We start from the raw sequence: 18420 nt of genomic DNA, 5'->3' as shown, positions 1-18420 counted from the left end.
CTCATGGCTCAGCCCACAGTGGCCAACTACATCCAGGAGAGGCGGAAAGGGGGCGGGCACACACTCACCAGGAAGCACAGATGTTGGCAGGTTACTGTGCAGGGCCCCACGAAGGGGACTGGGACTGCTGGCCTGGGCGGGCAGTGGCAGCACACACTCAGGCCCCACAGAGAGCAGCCACGACAGGCAGCTGGCTCTGCCCCATCCCACCAAGACCACTGGCGGGGGCACAGCAAAGACGGACCCAGTGGCCCGCCCCAGAGCACCTGCTTCCTGCCCATCGACCCCACATGCTGCCGGGCACTGCCACAGGCCCCCACCAAGTCCTTCAGCAGCAGCAGAGGTGGTACCAGAGAGTTAAGGCAGGACCACAAGAGAGGCTCCACAGCCTGGCTCCCAGGCTGAAACCCAACAGAAATCCATCCTTCTGCCACAGGAATCCACACACAGCCATGCTTACGACAGGCCTGCAAGGACTGGCAACACCATGGCCATCCAGAGTGGGCAGGATGCACAGGCATGTGTGCTTGAAACACACAACATGAGGACATGGCATGCACCACAGCTGCCCACAGTAAGGAAGAGTCTTGCCAAGCAAAAGATGATGACTCAACCCCAGAGCCCACATAGCAGCACACAGCGTCAAAGGAGCCGGGCAGGGCAGTCACCCTGGGAAGGGAAGGACCAGGAGGGGCTGCCAGGGATGGTGGGTGCCTACGCTCTCCCGTGACATTCCCCCCGTGCACACTTCCATGTGTGTCACTTCCATGTGGCGTCTGTCACAGGCTGACCATGCAGGGCACAGGACCCTCCTGCAGGCTCAGGAGTGGGCTGCACGCTGCAGGTGCAAGGGGCATGTCCCCAAAGAATGCCAACAGTGCAGCACGGGCTGTATCTGGGAATGACTGCAGGCTTCAAGGGCAAGTCATTGAAATCAACTCCCCTCGTCCCTCCCTCAACAACACACAAAATGAAACTCAATGGTGGGGGACAGCAGCCTCCCCACGGCTAATGGGCTGCGGGCTTAGTCCTGCCCTGCACCTCCCTTGGGTCAGAGCTGCCTGTGGCCAGCATACTTCTTGCTCTCCCTGGCTCTAGCTCTTTCAGGACGGTCTCCTACCACATCCCTGGCACAGACTCTGGACAGGGAGGCTCACTGCAGACCTGAAGAGGCTCAAGCTGCCAACCCCACAGTGGGCATCTGCCACCAACTGCCTTGCACTTGCATGGGCTGTGAGATGCCACTCAACTTCCAGAACTTACAAATTCCAAAATCCTGCCTGGGGTCCGGGGGTATGAGGGGAGTGCAAAGAGGCCTCTAAAGCATGCTGGAAGCTCCCAGAGCAGCGGGGCCTCTAGGGGGCAGGTGTTCCTTGTCCCCAGGCAGCCTAGGCACAAGGCAGGTGCCAAGCTGTCTGCAGAGGGGAAGATGGCCGGGCGGAGGACACCTCCGACGCTGCGCAGGGCTCCAGAGGCTTCGCTCCAGCTCCAGGCCCTGCAGGCCACCATTCCCGAAGCTCATGGATGGCAACTAATGCCACAGGCCTCCTAAGCACTTCAGAGACCCAGCTGCTGCAAGTCCCGCCACTGGGAACCCCCAGGGGTGCTGAAGAGTGGTGTGGACTGGGCAAGCTGCAGGTGGTGCTGCAACATGAGTCCTGAGGGCCCATGAGCACAGGGACAGGGGCCAGCCAGGCCAGGACACACACAGGGCACCGCAGCTGCAGCCTCTGTGCAGGGACCGCCGCAGGGAGATGCTGCGATGGCTCATCAGGGGCCAGCTCCAGAAGGAACTTCAAGCCCCAAGCCTCGCTGGGGTATGCCCAGATGCACCCAACATCCAGGGAAGGAAACCAAGGCCCCAGAGGATGGGGCTTCACCAGGGCCATGCCCCAGAGCCCAGGTGGGTGGCTTCCCTGAGCTACTCAAGGCCACGAACTGGTGCCACAAACTGGTGGCCAAAGGGATGCTTGAGTTGGTCCTGTTATACTCTCTTAAAACGTGGATTTAATAACCAAGAGATCTCACACAAAATACAGGTTTCCAGAATCTCTTGAAAAACCGGGTGCTCAGGCAGTCGGGCCTACATTCCCAGAATGGGCAGGCTGGGCCTCAGCCAGGGGCTGGCTCCTTTTGCCCCACAGCAGCAGCAGCAGGACAAGAGCAGGGCTGGCCTTGGGTGCCCCTCAGCCGGCCCACAGGGCAAGGCTCTCCCCAGCTTCCTCTGTAGGGGGACGGCACCCACTCTACAGGAGGCCAGGGCCTGTGTTCTCCCCTCCCATGGGGGTACTTGGGCTGATGCTACAGGACCCAAAACAGGGGCTGCTCCTGTGAGCTCCTGACAGGGCCTGGGGTCCCCAGAGGCCACGGGAGGAGCTGGGAGCAGGGCCCAGGAAGTTCGCTGAGAGAGGCACCCCAGGGGAAGAGGCTGCCTCTGTAGGGGCGGGGCAGGTACCAGGCAGGGCTCTGGTGAAAGGAGCGGGGACAGGGGCACCCCCAGTCAGCCTCATAGCCGAAGTTGGCAGGTCTTAAATTAATCAGCTACAATTTTACACAACAACAGTTTGACAGGGGATGGCCCAGGGCCAGCCAAGTCCCTGGAGCTCCCCAGACACTTTTTAAAGCCCGGAAAGGACTGGCCTGGGAAAGACGGGGAGTGGTCAGCCTGGCAGGCCTGCCCCTGGGTCAAGCGTGGGCTGGGGGTCCCTAGGGCCCAGCTCCAGCAGACCAAGTGGAGAGGGCAGGAGGCAGGGCCCTGAGCTCTGAGAGCACAGCCAGGCCAGCTGTCTCAGGGGAGGAGGAGCCCTATGTGAACAGGCAGGAGGGAGCCCCGGGGCCTGGCCCCTCCCAAGGCCCTGAGAGCAAGAGGGAGGCAGGGCAGCCCGGGGGCGGGGCTCAGCATGGCCCTCCTTACCCTGGCTCTGGACCCTGACCAACAGCCAGCCCCACACACAGGCTGGGTCAGCATGACGAGGAGAAGTGAAGTTCTGCTGCCCCCGGGCCAGGCCAAGTAGAGGCCTGTGTGGCCAGCGGGGAGCAAGCATCCTTCACAGTGGAGCAAGGCCAGAGGCCTCGCACTGGAGCCTGCAGGACATAACAGAGCCAAGGCAAGCAGAGTGGGACTCGAACCCAGGCCCCAGAACAAGTGAGGGTAGATCTCCTCCTCCTGGCCCCTCACCCCAAACCCAGGGCACCCTCTGCCCATGTGGCCTATGGTGGGAAGTTAGGCTTTGAAGGCCCCACGGTAACTAGGGAACAAGGGAGGCAGAGTGGATAGAACAGGCACCCACACGCACCCACAGCAGCAGGGCCCCCAGCCAGGTCTGAGGGCAGGAGCTAGCCAGACAGCCAGGGTCTTGGACTGTAACACAGGTGGGAGTGGGTGGCGAGAGGCTCTTCAGAGAGGGGGTCACTGAGGAAGGGGCCTAGCTCTCAAGGGTAGCAGAGAACTCTGCCCAGCCTCCTCCAAGGAACCGCAGAAAGGGAGGAAAGAGCCAGCAGCCCTGAGTACCTGCCTTGAGCACTCAGTTTCCCCACCTGTCAAACAGATGACAGGCTGCTATGAAGCCTCTGTAGGGTGCTGGCGCACGGTCAGCACTCATCACACACCCCAGGCCACACGAGCATGCCAGGTCCGCATGGTACGAGGAGACACCAAGGCTCAGAGAGGCTGGACAGCTTGCTCAGGGCCACACAGTGGGTGGGAGACGGCTGGGACCCACACCGACATGCAGCCATTTGCATGACATTGAGGTTCAAAAACTCTGCACAGGACATGCCCAGCTGCTGGACGGTTTGAGAGCAGGTGGATTTGGGTGAAAGAGTACAGGTGGCAGGTTCTTCACCAACATGACCATGTCTACATCTGGGGGGACAAAGCAGAGGCGTGCCTTGCCTGGGGGCGGCCTCCGAACAAAACTCAGACCCAAGTCCCCGACTGCAGACTGCCGGGCCAGCAACCCCTGTGCACAGCTGACCCCAGATGTTCCCAAAGGGTGCCATCCACTCACACGTGCCCCACAGCACCCAGTCCAGACTTGCTTGGGGGTGGAGGGAGGCAGTACCCAGGATGGGTGCTGGGAGGCCAGTATGGGCACTAGAGCCTCTGAGGAGAACTTGGGGCTCTGAGGGGTGGGGGCCCGGCCAGGGTCACCAGGCAGAAACTAGCCATGACAGGCGATGAGGACGCAGCCTCCACCTTCCCAGCTGCACCCTCCAGCAACTGCCCACAAAGCCAGGCTCAAGGAGGCGCCTGTCCCAGGGAGCAGAGCACAGGCTCCATCCCTGCCTGCCTCCCTGAGAATGGCCCTCCTTGGGACTAGAGGTGGGAAGGGGAAAATTGGGAGAAGGAGTTGGGGCAGGAAGAAGGGAAAGAGTTGGTAGAATCTCAACCCAGAAGCAGCCTCTTCCCATAGATGGGCCCAAGCCCAACTCCACAGTTCCATGCTCTGTACCTCAGTTTCCCTCTGTGGGACTGGGGTGAGGAGGCAGGGGAGACAGGCCAACTGGCACCCAGAGGAACAGCTGTGTCCTGCTGCTCCCTCAGCAAAGCTCCGACCCAAACGGTGCCTCTGGGGCACAAAAGAGTGAGTGCTGGGCAGCAGGAACAGGGTAGGGCTAGAGGAACCTGGTCACTGGCTGGGTAACAGGCTCTGGGGCGCCCCACGAAATGTCTCTAAGCTATTGCACGAGGCTTCCACACAAGCACGGCCCTCTGTCTGGCAAAACCCACTCCAACACCCACCCCATGCGCTCGAGAGCCCTGTGTGCCTCTCAGTGTGAGGAGAGGAAGTGCAGGCTGGGAGGATGGGAGGGGCCTCACACCAGAGCCACAGGGCGGTACCCCACATGGGGGTCAAGAGGAAAGTCACAGCAGAGGACTCGACTCAGGGGTCACAGGAATTCCCCCATCAGCCTCAGCCTCATAGCCACTATGAGCAGAACCAACAAGACCCCAGGGCACCCCCACCCTGGGGGGCCTACAATCAGCAGCTGGGCCCCCACTGGCCCCAAGACCACCAGCACCCCCCGCCCCCAGCCCAGAGCCTGAACATCTGGCTTATTTCACAGAGGGAAGCTGAGGCTGCAGGGGATCCCCTCCCAGAGATCACAGAGCCAGGGAGGGGCAGGACTCCCCACCATTCCCAGGGCAACTACCATGGCAGAGATGGGAGGCCCCCTTCCTAACACTAGGCATGGGGCTGAGAGCTGCAAGCCTTGGCCAGCCCCTGGCCCAGCCCCACTCACGGCCACACATGGGCTCGGGGGAGCTGCATCGGCACCAGCCTCTGGTGCCTGTTATGCACCCCCAGGGCCCACCACTGCCCACTGGGCCTCTGGGGTGCCCAAGTACCCCCACCCTTCAGTCTCTCCGGGAGCTTCCTCCACACCAGGCCAGCCTGGTGCCCACCCCAGACCAGGCAGCTCCCCTCCACCCACACCCTCCAGGAAGCTCTGCACTGCCTCTGTCCAGCCCACCGTTCTGGGGAAGGAAAGGAGAACCCTAAAGACCAGACGGGCATCCCTGCAGCACCTAGCCCTCACCCTGCCACCGTGGGGCCGGCACAGGGCTGCGTGCTGGAGCTCCTCAAGCACCAGCCAAAGACAGGCGGGGGCACTACCCTTGCCCTGCCCTTGGCCCAGTAGAGGGGCTGGGGAGAGGCAGGGCCGAGTCCTCCAGCCCAGCAGAGTGCTGAGGCAGCAGACACTGGATCTCCTGGCTGGGGAGCAGGGCCCAACGGGGAGGGGGCCGCGCAGGCCTGCCCTCACCACTCACACACAGCAGCCTCCCCAGGAAGTCGAGTGCCCTTGGAGAGCTGGCCCCTGCCTCAGCATCCCTGGGCCCCTGCACAGGCTCCTGCGTGGTCTCAAAGTATCCTTGCTTAGTGGGTCTGGGGCCCGTCGTGGGCAGAGGCACAGAGGGGAGTGGGGCCCTTCAAGGTCACTGGGCCCGGTGTAGGGCAACATTCCCCCTGCCCCTCGTATGCCAGATCTAGCCTCCCACAGCATACAGCAGCACTGGGCCTGCCAACAGGGACGGCCTCAAGCCTTTGCTCCTGCCCCAAGCCCCCTCCTCACCCCACCCCACCCAGGCCTGACCTTGCGGATGCGGCCACTTCGCGTGCCGGCGAATACTACAGTGCGGCCCCGATAGTCATAGGCAGCCACGGCGGTCAGGCCATCATCCTTGTCCACGAACAGGGGTGTCCCCTCAATGGTGACTGTGCCCCCCAGGGGCTGGTTGAAGTCCTGCCCGCAGAAGTCGTCGTCGATCTGCAGGGGCTGTGGGAAGGGGCAGGGTGAGAGCCACTCGCCGGGCGCCTTCTCCCAGAGGACTGGGCCTCCTTGGGCAGGGCTGGGAGTGCAGTTGTCTTTCTAGAGAGGTTGGGGGTAGCCCCCAGAGGAGATGTGCAGACAGAGAGGGTTTAAGACAGGAGGGAGCAGGTCACACCTGAAAGGCAAAGGGCTGGCTCCCAGCTAAGAGCACGAGAAAGCAATCAATAGCTTGAGATTCCGGGGCAGCTGGGGGCCAGTGTGGAGGGGGCGCTGCTCCACCACCAGGCCTAAGGAGAGGGCAAGGCAGGCAGGGAAGGGGTGTGGGGAGAAGCGGGGCAGATAGTCCTCGTCTGCAGTGGGTTCATTGGCAGGGGCCAGGCTGCTCAGGAGGAAGGAGCAGGGGAGGCTGGGCCAGGGCTAGGCCACACGGAATAAAACAGGTGGGAGAGGGCGGTGGGGACTGTCCTCAGGGAGGAAAGAACAGGCCCCAGCCTTGGGGCAGGGCACAAAGAGAGAGTGTGGTGGGGCTTCACCTAGGCTCTGCCCCTCCAAGCCTCAGTGTCTCCATCTGTATGGTGCAGAGAAAACACGTTCCTTGAAAAGCCAAGGGGAGGGTGGACAACCGCATCTGCCAAGCACACATGGGCCCTGCCTCACACAGGCAGTGAGCGTGAGACAGAAGGGCTGAGGGGCCCTTGCAGTCCCACTCTGCCCTGAGGACAAAACCAGCATCACCCTCAGGTCAGACATGGGAGACTACAGCCAGAGAGGGCCAGGCCTTCCCCTGCACTGGCCAGCGACCCCCAGCAGCAAGCCCAGAGGCCTGGCCTCGGGGGTCCCAGGTCTGGGCCGAGTCCCAGCCCCTTCACTTTCCACCCTAAGCAAGGCCCGTGCCCTCTGAGCCTGCCCAGGAGTGTGAACAAGACACTCCCTGAAAGGCAGCAAGATAGAGGCCCAGCCCCAGCTGTGCCTTGGGATGGGTGCTGGGGGCTGTGGCTCCCTGCAGTCAGGGTCACTTTCTCTGTAAGTTATGAACTGTGGCCTGCACCAGAGCACCATCAGCTCCCACTGCTGGGCAAAGGCAGAGGCCCAGCAGGCAGGTGCCACCAGGGCCATGTGGGGGACACAAGCGCTCCATGGAAATGGTGTCTGGGCTCACCTGATAGGCTCTGGCCCCACACTTGCTGTGTGACCCAGGGCAAGGTACCTTACCTCTCTGATCCTGTAACCTCATTTGTAGGATGGGGACAAGATGGAGCAGGCAAGCACCAGGTATAGGACCAGGTATGTGGCTGGCACTCTGTCCAGTGTCCCACAGGGGCTGTGGACTATGCCAGCAGGGCCTCGTCACCCCATCTTCTGAGGCACCAGACAGTGTCATGGCTGGGAGCAGCCTTTGGGGCTAGCACCCTGGATCCAAACCCACTCTCTGGGGGATGGAAAAGGGCAGCCCCACCTAGCTGAGCCTTGGGGATGGCCAAGCCAAAAGCCAGGCCAGGCACGCAGCAGGCACCACTGGGCGTGCATCTGACACCAATGCCATTGTCCCTGGAGGGAATGGGGCCGTGGGAGGAGGGGTGCCCCTGCCGCACTCACCGAGTTGATGCAGCCCAGCTCCTTGTTGAGCAGCCACGGCAGGGAGAGCTTGCCCTCACCGCGGTAGCAGGACTGGATGCGCTCCTTAATCTTCTCCTTGATGGCCCTGAGCGTGAACAGGCACAGTGCTGACTCCTTGGGCGGCTTCACGCGGTTCTTCTGGCCCTGGGCGAACACGGTGAACAGCACGTCCTCGTCCTCGGCCAGGCCCAGCTGGTGGGCCAGGGCACGACCGGGCCGGCTCAGGTAGGCATCCTGCACCAGGCGGTACTCCACGCCCGCCTGCTCGCAGCCAATGGGGAACTCGACGTACGAGTAGAACTTGGGGTCATCCACACAGAGCCGCACGATCTTGGAGGTGAAGAAGTGCTCACCGGCGGCATCGGGCGAGGTCAGCTGTGTGTCCAGCTGCAGCGTGAGGTAGTAGACAAACTGCTCGCTGCGGAAGCTGTACACATAGTAGATGTCAAAGGCCGGGAACTTGGACAGCGTGTCCGAAGGGATCTTGAGCTGTGATGACACAAACTCATCCTGGTACACGAAGCCGAACATGTCGGCATCCTCCTCGTTGGCCATGAGCCGACGGCTGGACAGTGTGGGGAAGTACTCGGACTTGCCATCGATAGGTGTGCCCACGAAGAGCTTGGCCTGGCCCTGGCCCGGTGGCCCGGCAATGAGCACGCCCGCCATGCTGCCCGCCTCCCGCACACTGGACAGGTAGTGCTCCTTACGGTGGTGTGGCTCGCCCAGCTTGAAGAGATCGTCCAGCCGCAGGAACTGGCAGATGCCCTGGGAGGCGCTGCCACAGGCCAGCAGGCGGTTAGCGGCGTAGTCCAGCAGCAGCAGCTTGTTGACGTTGTCAGTACTGCCCAGGCCGTGGGGGCAGGACTGCACGCTGGGTGGCGGGTAGCACTTCTCGTTGTCCTCCACGGGGCCCGTGACGTGGGCCCGCAGCAGTGTCAGGTTCCCCGACAGCTTATAGATGCGGTTCACTGCGCCCACATACACCTCACCTGTCTGCTCATGCACCACCAGGTGGGTGAGGCCCCAGTCGCTGGCCGAGAAGGTGCGGAAGGGGGGCTGCGAACCCCCGCCTGCCCTGGGCGAGCCTGCCTCAGCCCACATGCCTGGCAGCAGCAGCAGCAACAGCAGCAGCAGCAGGAGCACCTGCGGGCTCCGTGGTGGCAGCGGCATGGCAGGCTGGGGCCTCGGGCCTCGGTGCTCTGGTCCTGCTGGGGTGAGCATCATGGTGCCGGGAGCTTCAGCCCTAAGGAAGGGGCAGAAGAGGGCATGTGAATGCAGGCATGGCCCATGCCATGATATCGTGATCTCCCAGTGTGAGCCCTTCCAGTGCTGGGCGTGCCCACTGCACCTCTAGGAGGCAGGACCTGACCCACCAGGAGGAGCCAGGGGCCAACTGGGCACCTCCCTGGCCTGAGGCCCTATAAGCTGTGGGGTGCACCAGGTATCCCCAGGACACCTAGCAAGAGGTCGCTCCATTGGCACCTGTCCCCTGCCATCACTGGCGGAGGCCAGGAACAGGAAGGCAGGTGACAAGGGCCTGAGGTCTGGAATGGGACTCCAGCTGACACTGACAGCTGACACCGACCTGGAGAGCATCCCTCACCCAGAGCCTCCCTATGCCCTGAGGAGCAGGACCCTCCCCACAGCTCTGTACTCCCAGGGTGGGCACCAGCTCCCTGCCTGAGGCTGGTGGAGACATACTCCACCACCGTCCCCTACAGAAGCTTGACATAGATGGGCTTTAGTGCTCACTCCCGCCTCCACAGCCCTGCCTCTCCCCCGAACACGCCCTGACAGCCCACAACACAGGCACCACGGAAGACATGGAGGCCCAGGCCACATAGGCAGCAGTTCTCACTGTGGATAGGTGGCAGCCTGGGCTGCTCTCCGTGGGACCCCAAGCCCCATGCTGGATAAACCTTGAGACCTGTGGTCCAGAAGCCAGGCAATGTGTCCCACCCGCATCATCACCCCAGCCGACGGGTGCCCCACCACATGGCCCCTTCCCAGGCTCCCTGGCCCACCCAGCCCTGACTCTCAGCACTCTCTCCAAGCCGTCACTCCTGCCCCCAGCCTCACACCCAACTCCAAGGAAAGAGGAATTCCTCCACAGGGAAGGCTGGCAAGTGCTCCCTGCACTCCACATCTCCACAGTGACCCCTTCCCAGCCTCAGCACCCCATACGCACCCAGACCTGTGTGGCCCCCTCCCGCCTTGCTCCACATCGGGCCCTCACTTCCTGGTCACACTCACTACCAAGGTCCATTGACTCCACCCCAAACTGCACAAAATGCCCATCCCTCCTTCCTGGATTGCCAGGGTACTCGGCTCCCTCCACCCACAACCATCTACAGCCAGGTCCCTATGAAGAGGCTAAGGCCACTCTTCTGACCTGCACACGAGGTCAGCGCTGCCCAGATCCTGGCAGGAGTCCCCATATCCTGTCCTGGCCTCCACTGCCTCTGGAAAAGTCTCACCACCCCCTGCCTAGCAACTGGCAGCCAAGCACTGGGCTAAATCTAGACCCCGTTACTCTGTAGGCAGATGACTCTGATGGGGACACTCCCTTTTCCTAGCCTCAGTTTCCCCATTTGCAAAAGGGGCATGAAAGCTCTTTTCTCATGGATGAAAGAGGAAAGGGCACACCTGCCCACAAGGCACAGTCAAAAGTGCCACCCCCTTAGTGTCAGTAGGGCCTGCTGCCCTGGATGTGCCTGATGTGCTGGGGCCTCTCACCCACTCCTGGCTGGAGCCGGCCACAGCAAGGCTGAGTCCTGAGTCCTGAGTTCAAGCCTCAGCCAGCCAGTTTGCACACACCATCCCAGACACCCCTTGTATGGTCTGGCCCCATTTTACAGAGGGGGAAGCTGAGGCCTGAAGATGGATGCCTTCTCCAAGTCTACCGGGGAGCTGGGCACAGTCCCATCAGCCTCTGTGCCTAGTGCCCACATGTAGTGTGGGGCTGCCTGCCCCTCCCCCAGCCTCTAGGCCCCTGTCTCCACTCCCTGCCCTGCTCAGTCACCCTGTTCTCATCTGCAGCACAGGACTCATGAAGGGTCTCTGTTACTTATTGCTCCCATTCTCCCGGCCAGAAAGGCTGCCCTGTGAGAGCAGGGCCTGGCTCCAGGTGGTTGCCACTGCATCCCCAAGCTAAGCCAGGGACCCAGGAAGACTCAATAAATTCCCATGAGTAAGCGAATGAATGAAGGGTATGTGGAGGGCCAGCCAGGCCTGGGCGCGGCAGCCCCCCATGCTTCCTCACTCCTGCTTCACTCTCCACACACCCCCTGCCCAGTGTGTGTGCAGCACACACCCACTGCTCAGGTGGGGAAACTGAGGCTCTCAGAAGCAAAGAGCTTTGGCTGGAATCCCAGAGCAGGAACTGCAGGGTGCTCCTAGCAGGCTGCCAGCTGCCTTTGCCGGACAGCGCCCCAAGAACAGCAGGGGAGGAGTCCCCACTCCTGCCCCCGCCTCAAAGCTCAAGGAAGACCCCAGAGCCACAGAACAGGCTCCTCACAGTGGCAGTGGGGCCGGGGCTGGGAGCTAAGCACATGTGAACTCCAAAGAAAACATGAATCACTCACCGTTTATCAGTTCAAAGCAGGCCTGCAATTACCAGGGGCTGGGCTCTCCCCTCCTCTGGGATAATTATACACGTCTTAATGCAATTACGGGCCCTACTTTTTATATTCAACAGGAGGGACCAGGCTAAGAAGCCACCATCCAAACTCCAGCCTGGCCCTGGGCCCACCGCCCCAAACTCCACCCTCACCCCACTGCCCCAACGAAGGCTGCTGGGAAGGGACTTGCCCGGGGTCACAGGGTTGCCGGCCAAGAAAGGGGGAGCCCCAAGCCTAGGGCTGGGTCTCTCATGCCAGTATCTAATAAAGGCCAGTGACAATGCTTGGGCCACTTCTTCCATCTTAGGGGTGTAAGACTTGGGGCTCAGACTCAAGGTCACCCAACTAGTCCCAGCAGGGCAGGGCCCAAATTTCGAGCTTCCAGAGACTGGGCCGGCCAGCCAGCCTGCAGGGCTCAACTCTCATAGGCCTGGGTCTGCCCAGGAAAAAATGCATTCATTCCAAAGCTAGGCCCAGGTGCCAGGGTGTCAGGGGGCCATGCCGGGGCTGGGAGGGGAGCATGGGCAGATGCTGTACTCCACCGAGGAGCAGAGCTGGCCACTGTGGGCGGGGAAAGGCCTCAAGGGCCCTTGAGGCCTTTCCCCCGGCTCTGGGAGGACCAGGTAGCCTGGGAGCTGGTACAGGAGGGTGGGCATTTGTGGTGGGGGTGGGGGGCAGAATAGGAGGAGCAAAGGCCTGGGGTGGGAAACACTGGCTGTGCAGAGAGGGCAGTAAGAACGGCTGTGGCTCTCCGGCATGGCCAGAGCTGTTCTGGGCTGAGGCAGAGCCAGAGCCAGAGCCAGATCCAGGGCCGGGGAGGCTAGACTGGTGTTGGGATGCAATGGGGCTAGCCAGGGAGAGAGAGGCGGAGAGAGACCTGGCGGCCCGTGGGCAGGAGCCCCAGCCCAGGGGCTCCTCTCCTGGAAAGGAGGGGATCGCCGCCTGGTGGAACACTAAGCCAGCAGTGTCCCCTTCCCTTTCCTGGCCTGAGTGACACCACAGCTCCTTCTCACCCTGAGAAACAAAGGCCCCCAAAGCCCTCCCCACAAGAGAGAGTCCAATCCCCCCAAGTCCTCCGGCGCCGGATCCTGCTATGGCTCAGGCAGGTTGGGGTGTGGGGCTGCCATCCTGCCCAGTGGCTCACAACAGCAGCCGGGAGAAGAGAGCTGCTCCTGGCACTCCGCCTCCCCCACAACGGGGGTCATGGGAGGTGGTCCCCGTGGTCCTGCTCCCAACCAGTCCTAGGGGATCCGGATCTGAAGGCCTTGGAGTCCTGCTCCTGAGAAAAAGTGCCCACCTCTGCGGGCCTTCCCCTGGGACACCCGCTCCTCCCAGCCAGCTGCTCTAAGCGGCTCTGTGCACGGGGGCTTCCTGGGGGCTCAAAATAGGCAGGCAACGACCTTGGGGGGCCAGGAGTCCAGCAAAGGGCTGTCTGCTTTGTCCACAGGCACCTCATGTGTCCCCCACCCCCAGAGCACACACCGAGGCCACAAACCCAGGCCTCCGCCCATGCTGTCCTCTCTGCCCAAAACGCCCTTCCTGGGCCCCACCGGCACTCCCCAGGAATGGAAGCCTGGCCCTGCAGCGAATCACTGGTTCACATGCCTGCCTCTGGCAGGGGGCTGGGTGCTCCTCAAGGGCTGGACAGCGTCTTGGTGCCCCTGGTGCAGCACCTGGCCTCTGCCGCACACCCCAAACCGCAGGAAGCCGGGAACCTGAGGCAAGCTCCTCAAGGGCCCCGGGAGCAGAGACTGCGCCCCATCCCTGCACCGACCCCAAAACCGGCTACGTGTGAAAGGAGGTGGGGCAGCACGGAGCAGCCCGAGCCACAGGAGCTGCGCTGAGGGGCCAGAGGCTCGACCACGTCCCCTCCCCCGCACACACACCCCTTTCTTTCAAGGGGCGTGGCCCCAGCACCCCACACAGGAGCCGGGGGCAGATCGCGGCCCGGGGCCGCCCCTCGGAACCCCTCCCCTCCTTTCCAGGGCTGCACTTGGGACCTCACGCCAACGGAGAGACCTCCCTGGAGTCCCCACTGCCCCTTCCCCTGGCAGCCCGGGATCGGCCCGCCGCCTCCAGCTTCGCCGCACACCAGGCCCGGGACTGTCCAGGAAGCAATCGGAAGCCTCCGGGGGAAGCGGCTGACCCTGGAGAGGCCCCGAGAGGGGGAGGCCGAAGAGGCCCGAGCGGGGCGGCCTCCCAGAGCCCACCTCCCCGCACCCCGGGCCAGAGCGGGCGGTGGCAGCGGTGGTCCCGGGAAGCCGCTCCAACTTCCACCCCGCGCCCCAGGGCCGGCAGGGGGCTTAGCCTGCACGACCTCCTCCGGCCCCCGCGGCCCTGCCGGGCGGCTCCGATCCCTACCCGGGCCTGGCCATCCCGTCCTCGCCCGCGGCCAGAGGTCTGAGCCGAGGTCCAGCGGCCGGGCCGGGCCTGGACACCGCAGGGGCCTCCCCGCGGGGCCGCCGCAAAGTTTCTCCCCGGCCCCCGTGGAGGGGCAGCGCCCGCCCCTCGCCACCCCGGAGCTGCCGCGGGGCTCGGCGAGCCCGGCCGGGGGGCGGGGGAGGCCGCGGCGCTGGGTCCCGGGCCGCGGTCCCAGCCACGCCGCACGGGGGTGCGGTCTCTCCGCGTCGGCGCCGCGGCCGCGCCCGGACACACGCGGACGCCTGGGCCGGAGCCGCAGGGACACGCGGGCCGCGGACACGCGCGCCGCAGTCCCCGCGCACACCCCCTGCCTGCCGCCTCACGAGAGGGCCGCCGCCGGAGGCCGCCCCGCGCCCACCCACGGGCCGCCCGGCCCGGGACCCTGGCCCGGCCCGGCCCCCACCCACCGTCCCGCGCCGCGGGGAAAGTTGCGCCCCGACTCACCCGCCGCCCCGGGGCGCGCCGCGCCGCCGGCCATCGCCGCGCCCAGCCGCCCGCGCCGCCGCCGCCGCCGCCCGCCCCGCCGCGGGGCCGCCGAAGCCGCGCAGGCCGCCCAGGCCGAGGCCGCCGCCGCGCCCGGGCTCCGCTGCGTGGCCGCGCCGCCGATGCCCAGCATGAATGGGGCGCCGAGCGCCGCGCGGCTGCGGACCGGCCTCGCTCTCGCCGCCCGCGGAGCCCCGCGCCGCGCGCATGCGCCGCCCAGAGCCCGGGGGCGGGGCGGGGGCGGGGCCGGCGGCGGCCTCCAGAGGGCGCTCTGCCCCGCGCCGCGCGCCTGCAGGGACCCACTGCGTGCCTTCAAAGGGGGATACGGCTGCCCGCCTCAACTTTCTGGGCGCCGGGGCCGCGCGGGCAGTTCCGGGAACCCCCCGCTCTCGAGCGGGCTAGCCCGCGACCCCGGGAGCAGGGCCTGGCTCAGTATGCCCAGGCTAGGAGCATGGCCTCCTTTCACGGGAGGGGAAACTGAGGCTGAAGGAGGCAATCGCAGTTCCCAGACCTTGCGGGGCCGGGTGTTCCCAGCTCTCGGCCTCGCGCGTTCCTCTCTGTCAGATGGGCGGGCACCTGCGCGGGGAGCCCGGGCGCCCCCTGCAGGCCCCAGGCTGGTGGCGCATTCCCGGCTGGGGACGCAGCCCAGGGAGGAAAGTCCCGCGGCAGAGGCGTGGCGAGACGCGAGACGCGAACTCCGGGTGTAGCGTTGGGCAGCGGGTCTGCACGGTGCGAGGTGTGGGGCTGCAGAGTCCAGGGTGAGGGGCCGGAGCTGTCCAGGCAATACCCCCAGCCCGCATGGCAAGGCTGAGGGGCAGACACCCAGCACTCAGTTACTGTACTCAAAACCGCCACTCGCAGGCGGGAGGCATCCGGAAGGGCCTCCCGGTGGAGGGCAACCAGGCCAAGGAAGGGGAAGCCGGCAACAGGAGCATCGATTACAGAGCAGAAGGGCCAGGAAAACCCCGTCGTAGGAGGGCTGAGTCCCGGCTGGGGACTGGGCCCCCATCTGTAGCCTGAGGGGTGCGGTTTTTGCTGTGTGAATCACGTCACCCCTACAGAAGAGGAACCCTCTACAGTTCACATGGTTAAGAGGGAAAGGGAAGGGACTCATACCGGGCCCGGGTGTCCCTCCCTGTCTCACCCCGCTTCTCCCTCCCCAGGAGCAGCCACAACCCTCATTTTTGTGTTCATCTTTAACTGCTTTTCTTTGGGTGTGACCTCTTATATTTGCATCCCAGAATGGGACACTGTTTTGGGTGGCTTGTTTTGGGCATTATAGAAATGGGGTCACTCAGCCTGTGCTGTTTGCTCTGTCTGCTTTGTGTGGTGAGGGCACAGGGTGGCTGCTCGCAGGCATCGTCTTCGCAGCCTGTTTTGTTGGGGTCCTGCTCACCCATTCTCCTGCTGATGGACATGGGATTGTCGCCTATCTGGAGCCATGATGAGCGAAGCTGTGATGAGCATCCTGTGCGTACCTCTCGGTGGGCACCTTTAGATCCAGGGACGGTCTGCAGGGTCACGGGGTAGGATATGTCTAGCTTTAGGAGATACAGCAAAACCGTCTTCCCAAGTGACAGCCCTAGTTTACACTCCCAGCGGCTTAGCAGGAGTGTGGAAGGGTCTGGCTGTCCCACATCCTCACCAATATTTGGCACTCTTTAGTTCTGCAAATCTAGTGACATGAACTGGTTTTTCACTAGGTGCTTTTGCTTGTCTGCCCTTTTTTTTTTTTTTTTCTTTTAGAGACAGACAGGGTCTCGCTCTGTCACCCAAGCTGTGGTGTTGTGGTGCAATCAGAGCTCACTGTAATCTCAAGCTCCTAGGCTCAAACCATCCCCTGCCTCAGCCTCCTGAGTAGCTGGGACTACAGATGGGCACCACCATGCCTGGCTAATTTTCTTTTTAAGAGACAAGGTCTCTATGTTGCCCAAGCTGGTCTCAAACTCCTGGGTTCAAGTGATCCTCCCACCACAGCCTCTCAAAGTGTTGTGATTAAAGGCATGAGACACGGCACCCAGCCTCGTTGAGTCTCACTCTGTCACCCAGGCTGGAGTGCAGTGGCTCTATCTCAGCTCACTGCAACCTCCACCTCCTGGGTTCAAGTGATCCTCCCACCTCAGCTTCCCGAGTAGCTGGGATTACAGGCATGTGCCACCATGCCCAGCTAATTTTTGTTTTGCCATGTTGGCAAGGCTGGTCTCAAACTTCTGACCTCAAGTGATCTGCCCACCTCGGCCTCTCAAAGTGCTGGGATTACAGGCGTGAGCCACCATGCCCAGTCTCATTGTGGTTTTTAACTTACATGTTCCTGAATGAGGCAGAACATCTTCCTCAAAAGTGATATTTATTATTTTATTTCCCAAGCACTAATACAGTGCTGGCTCTGTTACCTTCTACAGATGGGTGGGCTGAGGCTGGAGATGTGCCCAAGTTCCCCAGTGGGTATGGGGCCGGGCTGGGAGGCTAATCCCAGGAGTCTGGCTTCTCCAGTCTGTGGTCCTGACCCAGCCACTGGGCTGTACTTCCCCTCCCTTCCCTGGCAAACAAGACTGGAGAGCTTTCTTTCCTCACAGACTGCCGAGGCGCACATGTGGGCGCAAATCCATCCTCATGGCTGGTGAAGGCAGAGCAAGTCCTGACTGCTCTCCGAGCCTTGATTTCCTCATCTGTGAAATGGACGTGAGAGCTTGCAGAGCGGTGGTGAGGGACACAGTGAGTGTGGACGCCATGGCTAAGCTCGGGGAATGTTCACCAGCTCTTGTCTGCACCACCTGTCACTGGCACCGGGGGCTGTCCCCGCTGTTTGCCTGTTTCTGCCCATTTGCCCCAAGGCAGACACTCCTCAAGGAGCTTCCTGCTCTGTGCTCACGGTGCCCGGGAGAGCCTAGGCCTCTCCTCTGAGGTCCAGCTCCCTGTCTCCAGCTGCGTCTCGGGAAGATCCAGGGCCGCTGGAGTCTGGGTGGCCAGGACCAAGCTCCTGGTTAACCAGGTGCCTCCCCTCATTTTCCCCGTCTCTGCGAAATGTGCCACATCCCCGAGGTTGCCCTACTGGGAACCTCCATGCTCCCCATGCCCCCTGCATCCCTCAGCCTGGTGAATTCTTCCCAAAAACACATTCCAGAACTTTCCACTTCCCACCATCCCCACTCTGGGCTCCTCAGGAAGGAGCACCTCCTCTCTGCTCTGCCTGCTGTACTTGGTAACGCCTTTCTGTCCACTCCCCAGACAGCAGCAGCAAGAGCCATCACAGTGAGAATCTGCTCATGTGACCCTCTCATTATGCCCCGGAATTCCTTCTCCCATCATGAGCAACCGTGGATTCCAGGTGGCCTAGGTCTCAGCGCCACACAGAAAATTCTAGGGTTTTTAGGAGACCAGAGAGCAGATTTGCTTCCTGCCCCTGGGCTAGGGGAGGATTTCGTAAACAAGATACTAAAAAAATAAAGAAAGGAAAATATGAGTCAATTTGACTACATTAAAATTGGTTACTTTTGCTCATTAAAAGTTATAAATAATGAAATAATGAGACAAGTCAGGATCTAGAAAGAGATGGCTTGTAACACATCTAATTGTCAAAGGATGTGTATCCTGAATATATAAAGAACTCCCAAGAGTCAACGAGGAAAAGGCTGTGCCCCCACAGGAAGGTGGGGAGAAGACTCCACAGGCAGTTTGTGGGGACAGAAGCGAGTGCCTCTTGCTGGGGATGGGCTGTGTGAGGCAGGCTCTAGAGCCCCTGCGGGTCCCGTCTGGCCCTGGCAGCAGCTGCCCTCTGTTTAGCTCTGAGCTCCTGGTGTGACCACACTGGGTCCTGACACTGCCCTCTGAGGAGGGACTGCAGCACCCCAAATGCAGACGGAGAAGTTAGAGGTGAGCAACCCTGGAGGAGCTGGGATTGGAGCCGGGGTCTGTGACTTTGGGGCCCTTGACCCCACATCAAATAGAGGGGAAGTGACTCAGCAGGCTGCTGGGCTCTTCCCTCTGGGTTTCTCCTGTT

At 62.5% G+C, this 18420-nt stretch overlaps 1 protein-coding gene across 1 annotated transcript in view; it reads right to left on the bottom strand.

The window, feature by feature from the left end:
* Nucleotides 1-18420, bottom strand: part of LOC100589116 (plexin-A1) — a 334429-nt gene that overhangs the window by 40815 nt on the left and 275194 nt on the right. Inside the window, exons 7-8 of the mRNA XM_030801673.1 lie at nt 7873-9139; nt 6100-6282 (exon numbers count right to left, since the gene is read on the bottom strand). Coding sequence (XP_030657533.1) covers nt 6100-6282; nt 7873-9139 — 1450 coding nt within the window. The remainder of the gene's footprint in view (nt 1-6099; nt 6283-7872; nt 9140-18420) is intronic.

The sequence above is a fragment of the Nomascus leucogenys genome, chromosome 21 (genome assembly GCF_006542625.1).
Source record: "Nomascus leucogenys isolate Asia chromosome 21, Asia_NLE_v1, whole genome shotgun sequence".
Classification (NCBI taxonomy): domain Eukaryota; kingdom Metazoa; phylum Chordata; class Mammalia; order Primates; family Hylobatidae; genus Nomascus; species Nomascus leucogenys.
Note: the sequence above shows the minus strand (reverse complement) of the source record. Positions and strands in the feature narration are given on the sequence as shown.